The sequence below is a fragment of the Poecilia reticulata genome, chromosome 14 (assembly GCF_904066995.2).
Source record: "Poecilia reticulata chromosome 14, P_reticulata-male-v2, whole genome shotgun sequence".
Classification (NCBI taxonomy): domain Eukaryota; kingdom Metazoa; phylum Chordata; class Actinopteri; order Cyprinodontiformes; family Poeciliidae; genus Poecilia; species Poecilia reticulata.
Window position 1 is genome coordinate 8,810,141 of NC_088843.1, and position 20,628 is coordinate 8,830,768.

The 20,628-nt window shown below is 36.6% G+C and overlaps 1 protein-coding gene across 13 annotated transcripts in view; it reads right to left on the reverse strand.

The window, feature by feature from the left end:
- nrxn2a (neurexin 2a) overlaps positions 1–20,628 on the reverse strand; it is a 182,094-nt gene that overhangs the window by 14,735 nt on the left and 146,731 nt on the right. For all 13 annotated transcript variants that reach the window (XM_081615817.1, XM_081615826.1, XM_081615822.1 and 10 more), the window contains one exon: positions 5,660–5,841. In XM_081615817.1, the coding sequence (XP_081471943.1) occupies positions 5,660–5,841 (182 nt within the window). The remainder of the gene's footprint in view (positions 1–5,659; positions 5,842–20,628) is intronic.

The window sequence follows — 20,628 nt, forward strand, 5'->3', positions numbered from 1 at the left end:
ATTTATTAACCACACTGTGTACTTGTAATGGTTCATAACAAGCTTTTCATTTTTTTCTGTGGCATCATAGCAGTGACCACAGTTATAGCAAACTGTGAATTAAATAACTTAGGGTGGTTTACTGTATCTACCATTGACCAAATATGTACATAATTGTTTTTCCAAGTATGAATAGTCTCAACAGTTTCAGTCCTTCACTTTTCAATGACTAAAATAAACGTTTTCTCATCAAAAGCGTGCCATTTATGTTTCTCTATAACACTGAATTGCTGAAGGTTAACTGTTATTTTTTTTACATTTGAATGTGCAATTCAACTGTTATAAGCTGCTGTTTACTATCACAATATCCAATTATAAGTATATACATAATAATGCACTATTTAATACAAGAAAAACATAAGGAACAGATGAGGATTTTCTAATATCAATTTCTGAATCAAAGCTATTCTTACTAGTCAGTAAATTTTAAGACTGCTAGATTATTGTGTTCTAAATCTATTTTTTTTAAAACATTTGTCAAGTCTAAGCAAGAAAAATATTTCAAGGTGACAGAATCAAATGTCTTAAGTAAAAGTAAAAGTCTAAACAAACAAACAAACCCTGAAGTCATTCAATCCACCACTTACATGCAGAGCTATCAGTGTTGCTAATATTATGAAGCTACAGCAGCAGGAGCAGAATCTGGATGTCACTGGCTATCACACCCATTCACAGTAAAATAAAATGCCTGGCCAATCAGTGCATCACATGTCAGAGCTCCAGCTTACATACCAGTTTAGTTTAACTCCTCATTACATGAAATAAAAACTCAAGTCCCAGATTACAAGTCTAAGCAAAGCCTGAAGTTTTCCAACTTGCAAGTGTGAGTTGAGTCAAATGCCATCACCGTCTTCAATGTTCTGCAAAAGACATTAAATGCTTGCCGTCAAAATAGGCTTAGAGGTGTTAATGCAAATCTCTACCTAATTTAACATTTTTTAAAGATGCACTAGGGTTGAGTAATTAAAGAGTTGAAACTTCGACAGTGTGAGCATTTCTGTCATCTAACTACCAGGTTTTTGGTTTATTTACAGATTATTTTGAATAATGTTTAACAGTGAGAAACACAGTTGTCAATATTGTTGGTTTACAATGCAAAAGCACCAGCTAATCAAAAGCACACAAGTCAGACTGAAGACGAGAACCCCTACTGTCAAAATCTTCACCCCTCACACTTAGTTCATAAACCTGTCAGCTAATTAAAGTCAGTGTTACTGATCCTCAGTGGGAAAGATCACAGTGTTAGACCCCACGGTAAAGAACACCTAAGTCTCACAAATGCACGACTAGAAACCCTGTTATCACCTTTTCACATACATAATTAATCACTCTTACAGTATCTCTCAAGTTCAGTCCTGCACGTTCCACGTTTCTCTATATTCCACAGGCTTTGTAGAAGGTTACTTAGACTTTAATTACTCTTCTGATGAGGCCGTCTGATGAGTAGTCATTAGACAGCTACAGGGCAGAGCGACCTAAGGTTAATCTAACCCTTATGTTGGACAAAGCAATTAAAACCTCTTAGGTCAAAACAGTCTGTTGATGGTCTCTTGCAGCTCCATAGAAAGATTTGCGTCTACTTTGATCTTTGATTTCTTCCCGACTAGACAACAACACAGCAGCGAAGCGGCTTGTGATATCTGGTATAACAACAATCTAGCACTACAGCTTCAATTAGCCCAAAACTCCCCCCTTGTTTTTTTTCTTTTTCTTCATTTACTGTTTCTGTCGGTTGATTTGAAATAATCTTCCACCTAACTCATCTGATGAAGTATTCTGTGACGCCATCAGCTCAATTCTCAGAGCTGAGATCAGAATTTAATCCCATTCCAAGGGAGAAGGATTGATTATCATGTAGATAAATTATGATCATAAGGATTTATCTTTGATTAGTTGAAAAAGAAAATCCTTCAGGGCTCTAGCACTGACAGATCTGTGATGAGACATCATTGCCACTTGATACATCTTTAAACAGAGCTTAAAGTGGACGGATCATTATTCTTTTAAGGAGACCGGCAGATCTGTCTGTCTCAGTTTGTCATCAGCCAACTGTCTTCCTCTGTTCTGCCTGGCTTTACTCGGCTCTTAGCTGTAGACGTCTCAGTGCTGCTGGGGATTCGGAGGCTTCTTATCTTCTTTCATTCCCACTGGAATAAAGAAAGTGTCTTTTCAGCAGCTCTGCGATAGGTATGGCAGACGGTAACGGATACAATTGTTGGCGAGCAAGGAGAGCTGATTCTTTTTCATTTCAGCAGATTACTTGATGGAGATGAGACATCAAAAAATAAAAAAAGCCTTTGAAGCGTTCATCCTTTGAGCTTTTACACATTTCCCAAATGATCAAAAGAAAGTATTTTCTCTAGAATGACATCCATGTGCAAATAAATTATTACAGTAAACTTCATATCAGATGCTTAATATTACAGAAAAAATGTTCAATTTTAAAGCATTGGGCTTTGCCTTTTAATAACCAGTGACATATAGTCTTGCACAAAGAGGTTGTTAGTCTTCTTGACACAAAGCACTTTGCATACAGGCTAAAAGGTTTAATTTAAGCCCCACCTGACCTGAGTTCCTTCTCCCATGTTACTGCTTCCTCTGCTTGGCTCCAGGTAACTTGCAAACAAATTGCAAACAATCTAACAACCCTCTGAAGTTTTTTCTAGAACAGCTGGATTTATTCTGAGATAAAGCTACACGACTCTGTTAATTACATGATTTTTGAATTCAATAAGATGTGATTCATTTTATTTTGCATTATCAGAATAAATGGGGTCTCAAAACAGTGCAGAAATTCCAGATTTTTATTTGTAAAAAAAAAAAAGAAGAAAAGACAATGCATAATTTTTACTATAACCTCCCAATTATGTGTCACTTCATGTTAATCTGTCACATAATATTGCATTAAAATACATTGTAGTTTGTGGTTTTAATATGAAAACATTTTAGGTGCATGACTTCTACTTCACCTGCAAATCTGAAGTAATCAGGTTAATAAAAACATTTCTCACGCTATTTGAAATATTACTCAGCAATTTGGCTTGTTTTGCCATGTACCTGATAAATTTATAATGAAAATGCATAATAAAGCATCTTCCAAACCTCATCTGGTTACCAAATAAGTACATCTTTTGCCTCTCTGACGCATAGCTGTGTTCTATAACTTCTTCAGCAATTCTAATCGACATTATTTTCTGAACAGTGAAAGCTTTGTAAGTTGCATCTTTTAGACACTCATTAAAAACATGATCATTTGAGACCATCATTAGTTCCTCTAATATACTCTCTGGTGAATGCGGAATGGTTTGTTCAGTTTGTGCAGAGTAATTGGTCTATGGAGCTGCTGCACAGGCCATATTCTGAGTAACAGTTGCAGTGAACTGTGTGACTACTCTAATATGGCAATCTTCTGTTTCACTGCTATTATTTGTTTTACTATAGTTCTAAATAATAATAAAAAAATAGATGGGTGTGGAGCATGGAGAGAAAGGGCTCTTATCTGAATCACCTATATGCGTGCAGCATATAAAAGTCATAAATCATCTGTTTCCTTTACTATTTTCAGCTCTCCCTTGTGGCCAGTATTATTTTAGCCAGCAGCAAGCAGTTTCTCTTTGTCTTCCCTGAGTTTCCACAGTCCTTTTAAAATGATAATTAAAGCAAAGAAACAGAACGTGTTAACAAAGGAAAGTTAGAATAAACACAAATTTTACAAAGTGACAAAAGTCCTCGACACCCTCTGAAATCATTCTGGATTCCTTTCCACAAAGTGGTAATAAGGTGTCAAACTAAGCAATCTGTCTCGTTGTGAGAGGCTTGGCAGCTTCTGAGAAAAGGACGAAAAAAAAAAAAATTGCCTGGTCTGCACGTCGGCAGCAGTCAAGGCATTTATGTGCATGGCAGGCTAGGTCAGCATCACACATTTAAAAGTAAAATAATTTAAACGAGAGGTGTGGAGAAGTATGTGCCCTTTTGGCTGAATAAAGAGACTATTACAAACGAATTAACTGACATTTGTTTGAACCACTTAAAAGGTAAATCGCTCAGAGATTGCTTCTCCAACATTTCACTGGAATATCTAAAAAGAATAGTCAATGTCAATGTAAACTGAGGGAACTTATTCCTCAAATTTCAGTTTTTAAATGCCTGTCTTACTATAAGCTACAGACACAATTTGATGTATTTTATTGATTTCAAGATTTAGTGCTGTGTTACAAATTAACAGTAGTCTGCATGGTCATCAAGCCTAAAAATAACATGTTTTTACTTGTAACTTGAACAGGTTTGTATGTCTTTAAATTACATGCTAAAAGGCAATCATGGAATTTGTAGAGGGTTATTTTAAAAATGCGAAGTTTTAAAAAAAAAGTGATCTTGTAGTTTGTATTTTTGAAGATTTTGTCTTAAAACATGAGGCAACATGCTGATTTGTGCTTAAAGACCAATAGACGTTTTGCTCTTGTAAGCCTTGACGAATTTTATGATTGATATGGCCTTCATTCATCATCACAACATTTGTGTGTTCACTTACAGGTGACTTTAAATCAGAAGTGGATGTGTGCCTGCATCATCTTCATCACATACAGCACCATCGCAGGATGGCATGTGTTGTTCTACCAAAGAATTATTCAGGTTTGATTTATGATAGGATACATAATATGCTTTCAGTAAGCATGTGTTCACAACAAACTACATACACACCAGGTTTTGTCAGGTGCTTTGACAACAGATGTGATTTTAATTATTACACCACTCTCAGATATTTGACAGATTGTCTGCCTGGTTCCACATCCTGCCGCGGCTACACACTGAAACAGACCTTGAAAAAATAAACTAGCATCTGCTGACTCACTTGGACTCAATCTATGGAAGAATATATTTTAGAAAACATCGCATATAGCAAATGTGATGCTCACGATCTTCTTCCTGTTCCTTGTATTTTTAAAAATATTTTTAGCCACTAATTTACTTCAATGTTTGGAGACCGTAGCTGAACATTGGTGAATCACACAAGCTGTGGTGTCTTAGAGCCAAGAATAAAAGCATTAGTAGTTACAACCTAATTCACAATTTATTACACTGGGTTTTAGGAGTATTTTGTTTAAATGTGGAGCACAGTGCATTAAGATTGTAATCATGCACCTTTTCAAACATTTTTTTCCCCTGCATGAAGTTAATCTTTCTATTTTTGCCACTGTTGGGAGTTTTTTATTTAAAGTTAAATCTCCCCTTGTGTTACTAGAAATGTTTGTAAAGTTATATTTAATCTATCTCATCAGTTTGTTACTCAACAGCCTTTCACATTTACAGATAAGTTGCAATTTTAAAGGATATAAAGGTAAAAAGAAATAAAAACACTATCCAGTGCTGTATGTTCATTCTTTAACTCATGATGTCAGAAAATATACTTTTAAAGTAGAGCAATTAAGAAAAAAAGCTACAAATATTTAGGTTGATGACATCACAATGACCAGGAGAACTGAGCTGATTGGTAAATTAGTAAATACTATACGAAAGCACTATAAAACAAATTTGATCAATTTTACATAATTTTTTCTGTTTGCTTGCATTCTATATTGACCCCAACATTTTAAAAAGTATTTCCCTGTGGTGTACTTACAATGTGCAGTTGGAGATAGTCTCCAAGCCCATGGGTGCTCTCCACGCGCACCAAAATGGCCTCCTTCTGTTGAGTGCTGAAGCCCACGGCTAACCGGTCGGCCCGGGTGCTCGGCCTTTCGTTGGGGGCCCAGGTGAATGTGATGAGGGCCCCTCCTTTGCCAAAGATGTATGTGGTCCCAGCTGGGAACAGACACAAAACGAAAACATTTTGCAGGCACCAAATGATAGATCTCATCAAGCACAAGAATTCAGACTTTGCATTTGTTCTTTTCAGCTTTAAAAGCACCAACCCTTGTGTGAAGATGAAATGATGCTTTCTCCTCTCACCCTCTCTTAACAAGGCCACCTCTGTCCTCAGTTGTGCTCTCCACCTTTTATGTAATTCAAAAAGAAAAAAAAAGCAAACCAAACGCTTCCATCGGACTGCAAGGAATGGAAATTAATTAGGGATGAATCCTTTCATTTAATAGTTACTAAAAAACCTTAATTTAGAAAGCAGAATAAGGGTTTTGAAAGTAAGCAGCGACAATCATTAGCTGAATGTTGCAGCCAAATAATTGTCATAAGATTTTGGGACTCACACATAAAGTTGTTTCAAATATTAAGTTCAACACTGTAACATTTTTAAACTCTCAATTTTGAACAAAACCAAACAATTTTTTGATTTATGTTTTATGTAAGATTCGTTTTCTGTCTGAGCACAGTCATTTTTAATTCTCAAATCTGACTGATTCATTATTTTCATTTTTTGACTTTTACTTTTATTTATGTTAACTTGTATGCAGATACTGAACAAATACTAATCTTATATCTCTGCTACACCACTCCATGCTTATCTTTTGCTTCAGTGGAGTAGGAAGACTCTATGCCACAGCGAAACAGTTCTGTTTTTGTTTTTCCTATAAACTGACTTACTACAATGTTTTTCAACTTGATGAAAAATTCCTAGACTGTTGCAGTTCTCAAACACTAAATAGTGCACATGTGCACCACTGCTTTAGAAACAGTTGCTCAAATATCGCAGAAAGACCCCCCACTAGTAACATTACTTACCCTAATGCTACACCATGCAGTTAGCTCACTCACCTCAGCATGCCGCGTGCCTAAAATTGACAGCGTGATAGATTGACCTACATTCTGGGTAAATGACCACTAGAGGGCACTCAGAGCATTTAAATTTCATTCCAGAAGAAGTAAATAAATAAATAAATAAAACAAATAAATAAATAAATAAATAAATAAATAAATAAATAAATAAAACAAGTCGTGAGGTCACAGCAAAAGAAAGGTGACCTGTTCTGAAGCAGCAGAACACTGAATTTGACATGCTTGACCCAGATACACATGTAGTGTTAAGAGCTATGAGGCAAGAGCAAAATATGCAATTTAATGTCACAACAAGACTTGATACTTAACAGAATCTGCTTCCTCTTTTCATTTTTATCCCCGCCTAACATTTGATTTTTATTTTAAACGAGAGCACACATGTCAAAACAAGAAGAAGGGTGACTGGAGCTTTAGAAAAGTCAAAGATTAAGAAATGCGCAACACTATACATTAACTGTTGAATATATAAAAAAGATGGGTCGTATTTCAATGTGCTATTTTTTTTAAAAGCATAAATTCATGTCTGATTGAAATTTCTCCACCTGCTCCTTCAGAATCTGGCAGGTGCGTGGCAAAGCGATGGCTTCTGCCTGAACTTTTTACCCCTTAAGTTATTCCTCTCCACTCACAACGATTCATGTCTGTCCTTGAGATAAATGAGGAAACGCTGAAGCTAATTTTGTCATTTACAAGTCTAGCTCAAATTACAGAAATACCTGAGAATATCCACAAAGTCAGGTGTTTAAATTCTTTTGCTTGTAAATCAAATACCTTTGAAAGATGTGAAGAGATGTACTGTGCCGGTTGTTCGCTAAACCTGCTGCAAATTGCTAAATTCTGTAATTTGTTCAAGGATCTTATGAGAAGAGCAGTAATCCATTTATGCACCCCATGCATATGTAAATCATGCCAGCTCAAAGTTAGGACTTCAGACTGCAGAAAGTGCCAGATAATATCTCATTGTGCGGCGTGCAGCTGTCATGCAGCTGGGAGCAGAAACAACAATCACCTCAGAAAGAACACAGCTCTATGTTTATGGCACTGTTGTCACACCTGAAAAGTGTAGTGTGTGCGCTTGGTATTATTCAGTGAAGCTGAGGAACACTTGAGGAAAAAAAAAATTGTCGTCCCATTTTCAACAATCTGCAAAGGCTCTTCTGCTGAGTGCATAAAAGGTCTCCTATTGTGGAAAACTAACTGCTGGCTGACAGCTAAAAATAACATTAAACACTTCATCTGAGGGTTCAAAAAACACCTTGTGCTGACTTTGAATTTAATTCAAAGGGTGAGCTCTCCAACGGTGATTGTTTCCGAGTTAATTATTTCTTATTGAGTTAATCTTAATTAATGTCTGGGATTTGCAGTCAAATGTGAGTCAGTGACATTAGTCACATCAAAGGGGCTCACTGAGTGGTTTATTAGTTTATTCCTTTCAGTGAATGTTATCTACATCTGGCCTCTAAGTTTCTCCCCCTTTTTCTCGACAATTAAATTACTTAACAGAATTTTGAGCATAGCCCTAGACGTGGCTTTTTACTTTTTCAAATGTTTTAGATTTCTGCCCTAAATACAATCTTTTAGCAAGTTCGAAAAAGATTCACGATGCAATCAAATTGCAAAAAAATTGCAGCCTTGCTTCTGTCAACCTGCCCCAGGGCAGGTGTGGCTACAATCCAGTAGCTTACCATCATCAGTGGGCGAATAAGCCCTTTGAGATTTAAATTAGAGATATAATGGGCTAAATAAATAAAATCGATTATTATTATTATCATTCCGTGATTCGGCCGAGATGTCAAGAAACACAAAGGTTTAGTTAGTTCAGCTTGATCTGGTATCTATGCCTATGCAAAATGAAATGAATATTGACTTTCATCTGAAAAGAAATGAATGCAAATGGAGTTAACCCCAAGTTGCTTTACAATTTGCATATTGGTGTATAAGTAAGTGTGGCTGGGTGAATGTTCCTCTGGCCTAACAGCTCTTTGATCAGTCAGTATAACTAGAAAAGTGAAACACATAAGAATTTCCAGCTTCTTTAGCAAAGACGATTTGTGTCTTACCGTACTAGTGGAGGGTGTCTCTAGTGTCTGCTAAGCAGCTGCCAAGTCAACAGTTTTAACCTTGATTGTTTAGGCCACAGCATAGCATTTCTGTACGTATAATTAACAGTATACCAATATAAGAGAGGGTGACTTTAACTGTGTTGAGGGTGGTTCAGTTGGTAAAGTTGTTGTCTTGCAACTGGAAGGATGTTGATGTCTCCTTGGGCAAGGCACTTAACCTTGAGGTCTCTGTATTGATGTAGAAATGCGTGCGTGTCTGCTCTGGTGTAAAGGGCTTTCAGTGGTCAGTACAGCTGGAAAAGTGCTACATATTATCAGTCCATTTATCAAATTAGCATTTTTTTTCCATTGTCAGAGAACAACTGGATCATCCTGTTTCAGACTTTCTGAATTTTCCTAGTGTACATCAAACATTTACTGCACTCCAATAGCTTTCTTCTGCAGCCACTGCATACTGGTTTTTAGAAAGCTCTTCCCAATTGATTTTTATTTTGAAGAAAGGCTCCAGTAGTCTAAATGATCAAATCAATATTTAACTGGGCTCTTTAGTGTGAAATCTTCTGCACCACTAGCTGGCTGACCTGCAGGGTAAATACATAAAAATCTTTTTTGGTAGCGGTAACTACGCAAGATATTGCCTTTAATATTCAAACTCAGACAAGACCTCAAATTATTCTTTGTGGACTTTAAATCATTCATGAGAAAAACGAGGTTTTGGGGATTCTGACCTGGCTGAAATTGAACATTGCCAGCTAATGCTAACCATGTGATATTCTGAACTGTGCATACTGTGCTCTGCAGCAGATTGCTTTTTTCTATCAAGAATCTAGGTTGCTGAACTTACTCAAAGACTTTACAATATTGATACACCACTACAGTTTTTTTGTTTGTTTTTAGAGTCCTCTACAAGGTTTGCAGATATCGTTACCAGTTATATTAGGAATCTGACCTATTTTAATAGGTCCTGACTTATACTTTACTGTATTCTCCTGTATTATATGTTCACATCATCGTGCTGCTTCAGGGGTTTTTGTCTTTTCAAAAACATTACTGTGTGGGTTGCTTCTTTGTTGATTTGCATGATTTGCAGTTGGCCAATTTCAACAAGCAAGCGAATGACTCAAATAAGACATGATTTGTTTGTTTCTCCTTTCTAGATGTTAATTTAATCAATTCAAACAAGCTAAAGTTACTTCTGGCAATGAGGTAAAATATATTTAACCTTGGAAACTTAAGTTTACGTTTTCCTAAGGAAGCAGATATTGTACATGGCATGAGCTTGATAAAATTATCAGAAAATGTTGCAAATTGTTGCAACGTTTATGAGGTATGAGCAGTAATAGTAGATGATGAATATGCAGGTCATAATAAGTATAACCTTTAGATAGAAGTAATTTGATTGATAAAATACTAATCAAAGGTATTTCAATTTTATTGTTTAGCACCAAATCAAAACAAAAAGCTATCTAAGCGTCCTAGTCAAATCCAACTATATGAAACCCAGTTCATTCTGCTGGATCACTCAAAGGCTTTGGATACATCAATACATACTAAAATGAGTCTCTGTATATTGTAAATAAAGGTAATTTAATGACATTTCATAATATTTTGGGAAAAAAAATTATAAATTTTTGCAGTACTGTGAAGACCTTTAAAAAAAAAGCTTATGAAATGGAGATGTGTGTAAACGAGCAAAGACAGAAGAGAAAAAGAAGAAGGAGGCCGAATGAGGTTAACATGCTTCCCTGCTACGTGTTTCCTGAAATATGGAATATTAATGCACCTGGAGGAAAACATGGAGGCATCTATCTATAGACAGCAGCACCATCTGCATTAGTAATGACATTAAAGCGTTTCATTACACCTTTCTGCCTCACCGTTCCAGCTCTACCTCTCTAAAGGAAGACCTGCATCGAGTAAAAGCTGGTGGTAGATCAGCTTTATCAAAGTTATTACTAAAAACAACACAGTTTACTACCTCGAAGCACCTCGGTGACGGGGCTTTGTGGAACGTCTCATGGGAGCTGCTCGGCTCGCCTTTTTTCTCATGACATGAATAACAAGGCAGCCTTGAGATTCTAAACTGCACGATGAGCACTGTGTCATCATTATTAGTTGGTAACCTTGAAAATTAAATCAAGCTGCACACATTCTAGCAGCACTTGCATTTGAAACAATATACAAGAAGTCCATGAAATATAGGTGAACCTCTGCAGGGTGACGTTAACTGTGTTGAAGTCACAGTTAAAATCAAAATGAGCAGCATTTTTCTCACTCCCTCAATGCCCAAGAAGACTGAGTTATATTAACGATGTTCGTTCTTTAAATGAATTACAACTCGCTTTGGTTAAGCTCTCAAAATGTAATCATGACACTCTATCATGTCCTAATGGATCTTTACACAACAAATGCAACAGTATGGAGGGTTTGTTTATGCCAAGATGAATGCTACCCACACAAATATTCTGTCCTTCTTTCATATGTTCTCTAAGCCAGCTGAATGTGAAAAATAGGAAATGTTGTGGCCATAAAACATGAAAATACAATGAGATCCCGGAATCAATTAGTCACCGATGCAACATTGTAGAACATGAGAATAATATGAAATGAAATGATATCAGACTTGTACGTCTGCTTTTCCACCCTCAAAAGGGTTCTCAAATTTGCTCTACAATGAAATTAGTTATTTCCATTTATGCACATATTCACACACTGACGTTGGCAAGCTACTATGCAGGAGAAAATGCAATAATTTGACATATTAAAAACCAACTGGTTTACTGGTTACTGACTTTGGAGATGACAAAGTCCACCAGAAACATAGCAGTGAAACCCCCCAACCCCCACTCCAAAGAGCATTCATGTCAGCAGGGACACTTTTCAGTTTCTCATCTCAAAACTTAGTTATTATATTATTATTACAATACATAACATGCCACTGGCACATAGATCTGAGCCCGGCGCTGCACAGCTGCAGCTGTAATGAGTGTGATGTCATGGCGACCAGGCAAGCGAGCAGTGCTACGCACCGCGCTGACCAACTGCGTCTTGTAGCTGTAACTCCTACAATAAAGTCCATTTTTACATCGGGCTTTGTTTGGGCTCAAAGAAAACATTGTCTAACATTATCTAATATTATGATCTTCTGCATCTTCTGGAAAAACAACAGAAATGGTTGGTTGGCTATAGATTAGGTCTGAAAAATACAGTTAATCTATTAGTATTTTGTTTCAAATAGACAATCAGATCACATTATGTATAGTTGCTTCAATTTTCGTGTTACAAATCCAGTAAAACCAGTCAGTCACTCCCGGTACACGTTTTCTGATCATTATTTTCATATTGTGCCAGTATGGAGTGATGTGTACCCTCCCGTATCGGTTTTAGTAAAAGCTCAATTAGAAATCTGACCGAACACATCTGTTGCCTTCTGATTCATTGCTTGACAAGAAAACTTTATCACAGATAAAGTGCTTTCATCATCGTTTGCTCAAAATCTAAGATACTTAGATTGTGCAACACCTAAACTAAATTATTCAACCAATTTTGTATAAAAATACTGTTTGCAACCTTTTTCATTGATGAAAATACACATACTGTTTTGGCACTAAGCCCACACTAAATTGTGGTTGGGAAGAGACTCGATTCTGTACCACTCAAGTAAGAACCACCACTGCATGAAATTGTAGTATTGTTATTAAATTCATAATATGATGTCTCATGCTCGAACTGGCCGAGAGCTGAAAGAACAGGTAAGAACTAACCTTCAATCGCATCTGTGGCAATAAGAGCTTTCATTTCCATAACTTGCACAGGATTTTTTTCATGATCGTTTGCTTCATTTCTGAAATAAAGTGTTTCGCTGTCTGGAAATATTTCTGGCAGGGCAAAAGTGGCCAACTGTGTACAGTGTTGTGTGGACGCTTCAGGAAAAGACAGTTTGTGAAGGGCAACAAGGCCACATCAAACAAAGCTGTTCGATTTAGACTTAAATTCTCTAATGTGAGCAGTTCTGGAGGAATGGGGAGTCGCGGAGTTCAAATTTCTCATCTGGCTTATAGCATCTGAGGCAGACTTGCACCATGGTCTATTAAATTCAGCTTAGTGAAATGATGAAAATGAATACTCAGGCCTGAAGCCTGTCAGAGAGAACATATGGTTCTCAAGCTAAAATATAGTGTTCCAGTTAGAAAGCAGCATTGCACACTTAGAGCTGTGTGCAAAGACTCAACAAATAAAAATCAATCACACCAATTAAATTTGGCCAGGCGAAAGTGGGCTGGAAAAGTCTTATGAATCTTAAATAAACCACACACGCAGCCGGCACACGCTGACTTCAGCTTTATTATGGTCGAACTGCTGTTTCTGCGCCTTTCAGCAAGACGTATTCAGATTGCCAGTTTTCAAATTGAATGTCTGCAGCTCGCGGCACCTCAAACAGCCCTTTCTTCTCCATTATGGCGTTCAGGCTTTCTCCCACTCAGATTTCAGGTGACTCGGGGTTGCGATGAAATTGTGCCGATGCGAGTGCAGCAGATGAATTACTGGGCTGAACGTAATGCAGCCCAGTCAAGTAACATGTCAGATAGATACCATATGAATGTTTCTAATAAAAAGTAGGCGATTCCTGCATTAGTGCTGGGATTGTCACATCAGAAGGATTTTGATAACAATGTATCAGTCCAGTCCAGAGTTTCTAAATTGTTCTAGTGATGTGTATTTCTTTTGTCTTTTCTTGTTGGTTCTGGCCACCAAATCTTCCAGGTTAGGTTTTAAAAAAGGCAGTGCCTTAGTGTAACATACACCACCGAACCCTGAATGTCCCACATGTTGTGCGACTTGCTAGGTAAGATGATAGTGGCACAGAAAGACTGAAATGATTCATAGAGATTTCTGAAAAAAAAAAAAAAAAAATCCCAAAATTGAGCTCCACTTATGAAAATAATAAAATGTTCACAATTTTCTTGGAAAATGTATTCATACCTTGATTTCTTAGAAACTGTGACTTTGACACCATTTAGGACTTGTGACTCAGAAAACTTACGAAAAAATGTTTTGTTATATCAGTGAGACATTGATATAAGAATTTTTTTTTTTATTCATTTTGCTGTGTCTTTAACGCTGCGTACATTTTCTGTGAAGTCCCAAACATGAAAAACAAACAATATTTAACTCAGGAAAGTGAGAAAAGAAATATTTCATGAAGCAAAGCAGAAACCAGAAGATGCAAAGAAGCAACCAAAAACACACTTCTCTTTTGCAAACTTAAGAATAGAAGAATCTCAGATGCACATGAAAGTTTTTTTGTGCTTTGTGGAAATACATCTTTCATACTGTTCAGTCATTTTATACATTTGAAATTATTATATCCCCATGTTTCTTAGCAACAGGATTGTTTACTAATATCCTTTGATGAATCTGTTGTGTCTCTAAGCCAAGATGTCACTACATATTACACTACAATTTCTAATTTGGATGAGAATGTTAATACTAGAGATGTGCCAATCAGGCCGATTCCGATCACCCATGAGGGCCAATCACCGATACTGATCACCGATACCGATCACATAATTTTTTTCTTTTTTTTATCATACACACTACCGGTTACATTGTGTGGAAAAAGGAACGATGAATTCACCTTAATTTAGACAAAAACTTGTTTTTAATAACTTTTTCCAAGAAAAAAACAAAACTTGCATTGTGCAAATTGTACTGCTATCAATAATACTATCTTTAACAGACTGAAAACATATGAAGGCTCTGAAGAGGCTAAATAATGCAAAGAGTCAAAATAAAACCTCTCAACATTGACAAAAAACTCAAGTGTAAAACTTAACATTCAAAGGCAAATACAGGATCCATTACAATAAACAATCCTGAGTTACTGAATGAAAACTTCCTGATAGCATGGCGGCTAGCTGATTACTGCTAGTTCTGAGTGGCTGTTTCTGACTGAGCGGAATAATTATGCAGAACAGGGAGGAAATCCATTATTTTTTCAGAGATTATCTGTCTCATGTTAGGACAGCGAAAGTTTTAATACGTGTGTAAAATGTATTTTTTTAGGTTAGATGCTGCAGCTTTAAACAGAGGTTCAGTGTGAGAGTCACTACCAGGTGGAGCAGAAGCGGCGCTCCATCTGTGAAATATTACTACCTGCATGGCAGCGGTTCAACAGCGAGAGCAGAACCAGCGTCTTACATCGCAGCTCGAAGACTTAAATAATTTTGCGGGTTATTTGTTTAGCTTTCTGACCGTCATGCTAATAATCCGGGTGAGTGTTTGTAGCTGTGCGCTGCTTTACCTGCTATCTGATCGCTCCATGTCTTTTTTTACTAGAGTGAGTCTTGATGTAGCCAAACTCCGTCAAGTATGCCATTGTTTTTATGTCGTATTAGATTCGTCGTGTTGATGCATTTTGACGTGCTTAAATTCTCCGCTGCAACAGCCAAACTTCCCCATTCACTCAGTGCGTTATAGTTCCACATCGCTTAGGATTTGTTGCTGCGCGTTTGCGCAGTGTGAAGGAAAGAGGAGACCAGCTGAACAGGCAGGCTGCGAAATGAGATGCAGGTGATCGGTTTGTGTGATCGGCAACAAAAGACCGTGATCGGCGATCACCGATCATGCACTTTTTCACGAAAATTGGCCGATTATGATCGGTGGCCGATTGATCGGCACACCTCTAGAATACAATCAAGAACAAACTTGATTTTAAGATCCTGACATATATAAGACATGCTATGCTCATTATTTGTGCAGATCTACTGTGAAATAAAATTAATCTGTGTGGCATCATAAAGACCGATTGCTGTATCAGGAATGTTGAGGGTTTCAAAAGATTCAAAAGGGACCTAAAATGAATATTGAAGATGTTCTCTTCTGCATTAGCACTTTATTATTTTATCTGGCATTTTTTAAATTTACATAAAAACAATATATTTTATTTAATCTCATAAAATTTGTATATAAGGGTTCATTATTTTCTTGTCCAAACTGGTTGTAATAAGTTATCCATCATGAAAGCAAAAACATATATAGCACATCTGTCTGCGTCGCTTTATAAAGATCACCATGGGTTCTTCTAAAATGCTGCTGATGCTCACTGTAATTACAGTTATTATATTACAGTTATAGACATTATAATATACAACTTCTTGTTCAAGTTCAAAACGTTACAGTCCAGATCAGAAAACTAGACCGGTGTTTCACCAGCCGCCACAATTATCTGGAACAGTACAAATGGTTCTGCTACTTACTGGACTCGTTCAAAAATTTAAAAAAGGGGGAAAATAACAGTTTTCACTGATTAACCAGAGGCAGTAAAACAAATGTTTGACTGTTCATGCCTTTTTACATGTTTTTCTACGACCTTGTTAGATTTCAATTGGCAGTTTTCGAAAAGGTTTTATCTTTATGACTGTCATAAACAGTGATAGTGATTTTGAAAAGGCATCAACAACTGTAAAACTGCAAATAAGACAAGAAAAACTAAAGCCTTGTTTGTCAGTTTATGTTTGCATTTAGCCTGTTTTGCTTTGCCGCACATGTGCAGTGGTGTGCTGGATCTCTTTGCTAATACGTAAAACCTCTGTTTTTCCTTCATAAATATAAAAGGTGCATCTAAAAAAAAACTTGACATCAAAATAAATTTTTCTTGTAATAAAAAAAAAGAAGAAATTTAGATTTATTACACAGAGTGGTGTATGTCAGTTTAATTTTGATTTTGTTTTACAAAGTGGCCACTGGCCCATTTTTTAAGTTTTTTTATTTTTATTTTGCAAAATACCAATGAGAAAGGATTTTAAGCATGAAAATGTTATACTATGTTCTACACAATCTAAGGAAAGATTACTGACTTGAAAGTCAGCCACAGATTCAATGATTCCCTCCAAGAGTCACACATTTTTATTTGTGAAGAATCTGGCAGATCAAAGGAAGAATTTAAAAAGGAAAATCAAGTGGAAGGAAAAAGTGTGGCAGTAGAAAAGGTGCTCAAACTGCAGCCTTGAAAGGATTGTGATTAAAAGACAATGTCAGAATGGCCCTACTTGGGCTAATGAGAAATAGGACTGGACTGTTACTCAGTGGTGCAAAGTCCTCTTCACACATGAAAGTCAATCTTTGGAAATCAAGTTATTGAAGGCTTGGAGGAGAGTAGAGAGGCATTAAATCTTTAAACATATTCTAATTATTGCACCTGTAAATACAGATTTAATTCTAATACTTAACCAACATTTACGGATGCTGGCTGGTTTTTGCTGTTTGTTTCGATGAAGGTCAGTGAAAATGTGCATTTAAACCAGCCTCACTATCACTCATGAGGTAATGCAGTTTGTTACCCAGGGGGGGAATTTGAGCCCTCTTGAACTGACTCAATGATGCCCATGGCCCTTTGTTCTCCAATTTTCCAGACAAAATAAACATTGCTCCACACATTATTGCAGAGAGCCCCATAGATAAGCATTTCCCAGCACTAATGCATTGATCTAAGGACAACCTGTCCTCTGTTAAATTCAATTTTTGAATCAGGCTCAACGGATACATCCTTTGAAAGATGCTGCCCCTCCTCCCTCCTTCCAGACGTCTCTCTGGAGGCATTAGTTGCTCTTTGCTTTGCCACAGCCAGACAGCCCTAACACTAACACCGAGGCCCAGGAGAATGAAGTGCAGCAGATTTTTCATGAGTGTGTTGATCGGGCTGGTGTGTTGGGGTTGTGATGAGGGGTCAGCTACAGTGCAAGCTTTTTTTATAATCCAGTTGAGAGAATACAAGTTCTTTGGATCTGTGGTCATGGTGGTGGCTGACTCTCCCTTAGCGTTGCGGTGCAACACAAGTACAAAGTAAAATGTGCGCTGGAGCATCACTATCTTTATGAAACCAGACATGCCGAAGGATTTCCTCTGATAGGCCTTTTCTAACTTGTACAGATATGGATGTTTACTTTATTATGGGCAGATTAATTCTGAAATGTGAATTGTTTAAGTCAATATTAGCTGCAAACCTAATATTTGAAATATGATGTGGGATTTTAGACTGTAAGCTTTAAATAGTAGTCTGATTGTCTGATCTGTATGCAAATTACAAGATTTTAATTTCATATCATGCACACAGTGGAAGAAAAAAAAGGTTTCTCTCACTAAATTCTTATTCACACCAAGTGAAGCATGTCTTATACGCTGATGGGAAGATTAAGAGGGAAATTTCAAAGCAGAACCAAAAAAGTTGGGAGGGCTTTGTTTTGATGTATTTGTTTATTGAGGAATTTTATTGAGATTTGTCCGTATTTGGCCTGCTGATCAGCAATCTGAGACAATCGAGCAAAAAGTAGCCAATCCTATTTCTGGCCTGTTAATTGTTACATGTTTAATGTATTATTACGTTACTTTTATGTGGGACAATTATGAAAAAAAGTTTTTTGGAGTATTTTTTTTTAGAGTTACTTGATTTCTTTTGAGTGTAAAGAATGAAATTGTTTAAAAAAATAAAACATAAAACTGTATAATAAAGAAAACACATATGATGCATTTATTGAACAATATTTAGAAATCTTTGCAGTCAATCGTTTATTTATTGAAACCTTTACCTTTGCAACAACTTTCCTTAAAAATTTATATTTTTAGCCTGGATTTCAGTCAGCTTTAGACATGCTGTCTTGGATTTTATCTACTTTATTTCACTTTCTTTTATTTGTTATTTGTTTAATGCAGTTACATTTCTATTTCAACCATGATACCCTAGTGTTACTTATAATTTTATTTTAGTTTCAGTGACTTTTTTTTAGATTTGATCATTTACATTTGCTAGTGTTTCATATTCTAGTTTCACAGTTTCAATTCTTGTATTTTATATTTTAGCTTTCATCAGTTGTGACTGCAATTCCCTAGTTGTATACTAAATATATCACCTTATTATAGTTGTCAAGAAGTATTTTAGTTTCTTAGCTTAACATAAATTTGTTTTTATTGTTTCTAAGTTTAGTCATTTATTTGAACTTGTGCAAAGCAGCTGAAGTTTCATCTAATTATGTGAAAAGTGTCTGAACAGTTGACATTATTCTTTCATGTGTCTGTGATGAACAGCCTGCAGTCTTGATATTGGAATAATGTAACAATTCATGCAGTAATCTCTGTTTTAGATGAGGAATGAGAGGCGCTGCAGCAGGGGAGGTGAGCTATTAATAGAGAATTGCCCTGGGGCGCTCAGAAGTCTTTGGTCAGCCTTGAAACACTCATGCACACTTATACAGTTGTGTATCCGTGACGGAGGGCATCACAATGACTCACATCCATTTCCAGGAGTCCGAAACTTGATTTATACTTCTGTGCTAATAACCAGCTTGGGCATCCTGCAGCCTATGCAAATAAACCGAGTGCCTGCATCAAGGAGTCACAGCATCAGATGGCTACATGGACAGAGATGTATTTCCCTTTGCATGACAAAGGGGAAGAAAGGTTTGCTTTTGATAGAAACAAAAGAAATGCATAGAAGAGATGTCCGAATAAAAATAATGCTACCAGCTAATACGTTAACTGGTTTGGTTGACAGGCTTATGCTTGAAAATCAGGGTACACAGGAAAAAAAAAATCCTGTGTACAACACAAACAAGATTTGTGTTTTGATCAAACAAATCTTTAGACATTTTGAGATTCCCTCTCAACTATCACCTCATGCTTGTTGAGGCTTGCTGCAGACCCAACTGACTCAATGTAATTTCTTCAGAAAGGTAATTTTTTGCATTTGGCATTTCCTTATCCACTCAGTTTGATTGTATTGCATTTTAGATCAAATTAGAATCTAAAATAAAATTCGTTCAGAATCCTCCCAGAGTAGGATTTGTTTGAATTTGGACCAAACTGGCCCTGCAAAGATATTGAAATTTGTCACACTGACTACAGACTTCAATGTATTTGATTGTTCAATGTGATAGACACACAGTGCAGTCAATGTTTGTGGGGAAAAAAAAGCATGCATGGTACAAAATAGTTTAGATTAAGTGGAGTGTGTCTGAACAGCAACATTCAGGTCTTGCCAGTTGTGACTTTAGGTCTGGAGTTACTGAACTAATTTAACATCTGAACATGCTTTGATCTAAACAGCTGCAGCTCTAACTGTACTTTTATGGCTGCTGTTCTGCTGGAAGGAAAACCTCCACCCTAGTCTTAGTTATTTTGTAGAATTTCATCCAGAATTATTCTACACTTAGCTTATTTCAGCTTCCCATAAACTCTGACCAGGATCACCGTCACCATTACCATGTTTCATGTTAGGGATGGTTTATTTAGGATGATGTGTAGCGTTCATTTTCAAAAAAAGTTCAGTTTTGACCTCATCTGAACAGTTCACATTCTTTTACATGTTTACTGTGACAAACTACAAACAGGACTTCTCGTGATTTTCTTTCAACAACGGATTTTTTCCTGTGTTTTTTTTTTTCCCATAAAGATGAGATCTGTAGTTCCCACCTGAACTGTGAATCTTGGCTGCACCACACTGTTTCTATTTTAAGATAACGTGTTGAACAGAGCTCCATGACATGTTCAAAGCTTGGGATATTTTTTTTAAAGCTAACTGGGCCATAAGCATATCTAGAACTTTCTCCTGGGCTGTTTGATGTGTTCCTTCATCTTCATGATGTGGTTTGTTCACTAATATTATCTAACAAACCTCTGACGCCTTCACAGAAAAGCTCAATTTATGCTGAGGCTAAGTTGCAAACATATGGACTTTTTGTGGAATTAGGCGTGAGAGTAAAGGGGGACGACTACAAGTATATGTCATACTTTCAAGATTCTC